Here is a 4,741-nt window from a genome sequence, read left to right on the forward strand (position 1 = left end):
CCCACACGAACCATGGGCATGTGAAGAGCTGTTTGGGTAGGACCTGCCCTTTCAAAGCTTCCTGTGTGACTTGCATTTTGATTACTGGTTCTGATTTCTCCATTTCCCATTTCTCGATTTACAGAAATGAAGAGGATGAACAGGGTGGAGCTCTGAATCTCAATGTACGCTACTCTAGCCACGGAATGAAGTTATTGAAGACAGGAACACGGGAGAATAATGCTTTGTTTGGGCTGGATATGTCTTTGGCTCATTGCAGGAGAGAGAATTAAAGGATTTGATACTTCAGGTAGGGATTTTCCCTTTTCATGTGAGTATTGTGAGTTCTGGGATCAAAGTTTAAAGTGACAGGTCATCTGATATTCTTAATATATAGCCTTTCCTTCCCAATAGTGAAAATGGAGTAGGAGGAGAATGACTGGGGCTTTTAGCTGATATCAAATATTGACATAGAACCCAATTACTGTAGCTGAGGGTTCAGTGAGAGTGGCTGAAGAGGAGTAATGGTTCAGCCATTTCTCACAGGAAACTTGGATTGCTAATAGTGATGCTGAAGCTCGCTGGGAGGGAATTAGACATACACTTCCTTTCTTCTATAAAATGGATGCAACGAGAAAGGAAGACACACAAGCTTGATGTCTTGTTAAATCAAGAACTATTTGGAAATACAAGTTAGAGTTCCATCTTCTAATGTGTTTCTAGTTTGTTTGATTTCTTGTGATTTTCAGATTGTTCCACAAAAAAGTTCCTTTGGACATACTCCACAAAGAGTGCAGAGAAATTTGTCTTATTTTGTGATTTACCAGAGACACAGAAACCCCATTTCTACCGTAGACGTCAACTCTCACCAACACAAGGCCTTGAACACCTGCCCTGCAAGGGTAGTGAGGACCTATTTGATGTCCAATGGTACCTACAACCTCAGAATGGAGATCCATTAAAGGAAATTATGAAAAGTGATTCTCATATCATTCAGAACAAAAGCACTCTTCATTTTTTGATCCCTGGGATGAATAATACTGGGACATATATTTGTAGACCTAGGATTAGGTATGTTCTAAATGCATTTATAGATGAAAACGTGCCAAAATACTTGGTTATCTCGATAAAATATCTATGTTCACAGGACTTTGTTAAACTCCTAGGAGCCCCCAGGATGTGGCCTGTTGTGTCAAGATGATCTTAGAAGTTAAGCCCCAGATAAATGCATCCTGTGAGAAGTCTCCAATCCATGAGCAAGTCCTACTCCTTGGGAGCACTGATTCCATTTATTGCCCCAGTCTCAGCTGCCAAAGCGATGCACAAAGCCTAGAGGTGACCTGGTACCAGGTGAGAATCAATATTCCCAAATGTATATAAAAGCATTGTTCTATAATAATATCCCTGAGAGTACTTTAGAGAAATGCATGTATGTCTGAGAATCTGAAGTCTAGATCGTCCCCAAAACTGGCCCTGTGTAGTCACAGAGCCTGATATTCCAGTGATTAGAACCATGCTTTTGATAGATGTCAGAAAAAAATTCTCAAATTCAAGTATGTTACACATGAGGTAAGACATAAACTTACTAGCATCTGCTAATGCAGGAGAGGTTAATTCATTTTAACTGTCTTTGGAAAACAATGGACATGACAAAGGAGAAGGGAGCATCCAACAAGTTAAGACTTGAAGAGTTTGTGAAAGAAATAGGAGACTGGAATACTTTCCAAAACAGGACACACCTGAGAGGGCTGTTAGGACCCTGGGTGACAGGTGTGTTGCACAGGTGAGATGGTAAGAAGGGAATAATGCAGAACTAAGAGAAAAAAGGAACAAGGGAAGATCCCATAATGATTTGAGCTATGAACCTCATGTAAATGAACTCCCATAACAAAAACATTTCACATTTTCGTCATGTTTTATACTTTCCCAAGGACTAGCAGATGTCTAAATGCTGCTTAGACTATTTCCTTCAAGGGAGCCCCATGTCAGTTAACCCCTGAGTGGTAGAGTCTGTAATAAAATCTAAATTGTCTCCTACAATTTCTATAACTGTTTGAAGTCCAAAACATTGCCTGAAAAAATCAAGCATAATTTTATATTCAACTTTATAGTATATGTGCTTGTTAATATAAAAATATCACTTTTAACTTCCAGTGATTAAAGTTAGGAAGGTGGGCCGTGTTTATCTGGTGGTTTATGCACAGCAAAGTTTAAGAATGGGGATAGACTTAACTGTGGTGTGAGAAGACATTTTCTCACTTGATTCTTGAGATTCCATGCTGATAGGTAGACAGGTGCTAACACATCTGTTATAGAAATAAATATACAGAGAGGGCAAGTTATGTGACTTAGGGTCCCACATTTGTAGTTTAAAATGACACTGAAGGAAGCCAGGCTTCAATAAAATCCTTATTTAAGAAGCAATAATTTCATAACCTCTAAAATGAGGTTACAGCCAGTAGTTCTGTTCACTGCCTTCAGTTCTCTCTCAAGAACAAAGTTTCCCTCAGTTCAAAGTATCTCTAATCCGGGAAGATGACAGCTATCTTACTGTCTAGGTGGGCTATTTGTGGGCCAGTAAAGCAACCTTGCCACAATTATTTCAGATGAAAATGCACTTGAATTATCAATAATCCTGTTCCTGAAACAGAAGCCATTTTCACTCTGCAGGTGAGCACAAGCCACCTAGTAATATCTTGCTCTTGCATATATTGTTCTTGGAATCTAAACCCTAAAGATGTATGACCTTCATGAAAGGAAGCTTTGTTTCACTTCTCTGAGGCTTTGACTGCAAACGTCAGCATGTGTTTAATGGGAAATCTGCAGCTATCCTAAGAATAGGAGAACAACAGCTATTGCTAAAATTGGACCTTCTGAGACAAACTTGAAAAGGTTATGTTTTGTGAATTACTGTGTCTGTATGTGCACTCTCACACACCTACATGCCTAGGCACACAACAACTTGGAATTCACAGATCTCCAAGCTGTAGTAGCTCAAAGTGATGGTTTTAGGCAAAAAAATGACACCCAATGCCTTTTTCTTTCATTCTCACGGTTGTAAGGTGATATGTCATGGTGGTTTTCATTTGCATTTCCTTAGTGATTAGCGATACAGAGTATTTTTTCACATAACCTGTTGGCTATTAGTATGCCTTATTTCGAGAAATGTCTGTTTTGATCGTTTGCCTGTCTTTTTAATTGGGCTATTTGTTTTCTTCTTATTGAGTTGTTTGGATTCTTTATATATTCTGGATATTATGTTCTTATCAGATGTATGTTTTGTAAATACTTTCCCCATTTGGTGGGTTGTCCCTTCACCCTGTTGATTGTTTCTTTGCTCTGCAGAAAGTTTTTAGTTTAATGCTATTCCATTTGCCTGTTTTTGTTTTTTCAGTCTGCACTTTCAGAATTATATTTTAAAAATCTTAACACAGACCAATATTGTAGAGCTTTTTTCCTATGTTTTCCTAGTAATTTTACAACTTCAGGTCCTATATTTAATTTTTCAAAATTCATTTTGAGTCTATTTTTGTATATGGTATGAGATAAAGATACAATTTCATTCTTCTGCATGTAAATAACCAATTTTCCTGACACTATTTATTGAAGAGACAGTTCTTTGCCCATTGTGTGTTCTTAGCATCTTTGTCAAAAATCTATGTGTGGGGTTTATTTCTGGGCTTTTTATTCTGCTCCATTGGTTGTTGTGTCTGTTTATATTCCAGTATCATGCTGTTTTGCTTACATTGGCTTTATAATATATTTTGAAATGAAGGAGTGTGATACATTTTGTCCAAGATTGTTTTGGCTATTTGGGGTCTTTTGTGGTTCCATATGAATTTAAAAATAGTTTTCTCTATTTATATAAAAATGACATTGGCATTTTGATAGCGTTTGCATCAAATCTGTAGATCAAATTGGGTAGTAAGGGCATTTTATCAATACTAAATCTTCCAATCCATGAACACAGGATACTTTTCTATTTATTTGTGTTTCTATTTTTTTTTTCAATTTATTTTATTATTTATTTATAGTTTCCAATATACAGATCTCTCACCTCCTTGGTTAAATTTATAACTAAGTATTTCACTTTTTTGTTGCTATTGTCATTGCACTTTTTTTCTTTAATTTGCTTTCAGATAGTTCATTATTAGTACATGGAAACACTATTGATTTTATATCCTGCAATTTACTGAATTTATTTACCACTTCTAACAGTTTTTGGTGACGACTTTAAGGTATATATATACATGATCATGTCATCAGCAAATAGAGACTATGTTACTTTTTCCTTCCTTTCTTTTTTTTTTTGTATTTTTTTTTTTTTGTGAGTTGGAGTCTCACACTGTTGCCCAGGCTGCACACCCATGGCCACCCCAGAGTTGATCTGCTGGGCTCTGGCGATCCTTCTACCTCAGACTTCCAAGTATCCGAAACTAGAGGCATGCCCTACCATGCCCAGCTAATTGTTTTTCATTTATTGTAGACAGAGGTCTCACCAAGTTGCCTGAGCTGGTCTCGAGCCTACAGGACTGCCCTCAGGCAATTCACTTGCCTCAGCTTTCCAAAGTGCTGGGGTTACAGGCTGAGCCACTGAGCCCCACTTCTTCCTTTCTTATTGAGATACCTTTTACTTGTCGCTCTTGCCTAACTGCAAGATAGTACTCAGCCTGTAATCTCGCGCCTTTGGGAGGCTGAGGAGAGTGGATTGCCTGAGCCCGCGGGTTCGAGACCCGCCTGGGCAGCGAGACCTCATCTCTAC

General features: G+C 38.0%; 1 protein-coding gene across 1 annotated transcript in view; it reads left to right on the forward strand.

Moving 5' to 3' along the window:
* The first annotated feature begins 219 nt into the window (after positions 1–219).
* Positions 220–4,741, forward strand: part of IL18RAP (interleukin 18 receptor accessory protein) — a 39,825-nt gene continuing 35,303 nt past the window's right edge. Inside the window, 3 exon segments of the mRNA XM_008064782.2 lie at positions 220–289; positions 729–1,050; positions 1,146–1,329. Of these exon segments, the coding sequence (XP_008062973.1) occupies positions 220–289; positions 729–1,050; positions 1,146–1,329 (576 nt within the window).

Source organism: Carlito syrichta, unplaced genomic scaffold (assembly GCF_000164805.1).
Source record: "Carlito syrichta isolate Samal-C Ts95f unplaced genomic scaffold, Tarsius_syrichta-2.0.1 Scaffold308018, whole genome shotgun sequence".
Classification (NCBI taxonomy): domain Eukaryota; kingdom Metazoa; phylum Chordata; class Mammalia; order Primates; family Tarsiidae; genus Carlito; species Carlito syrichta.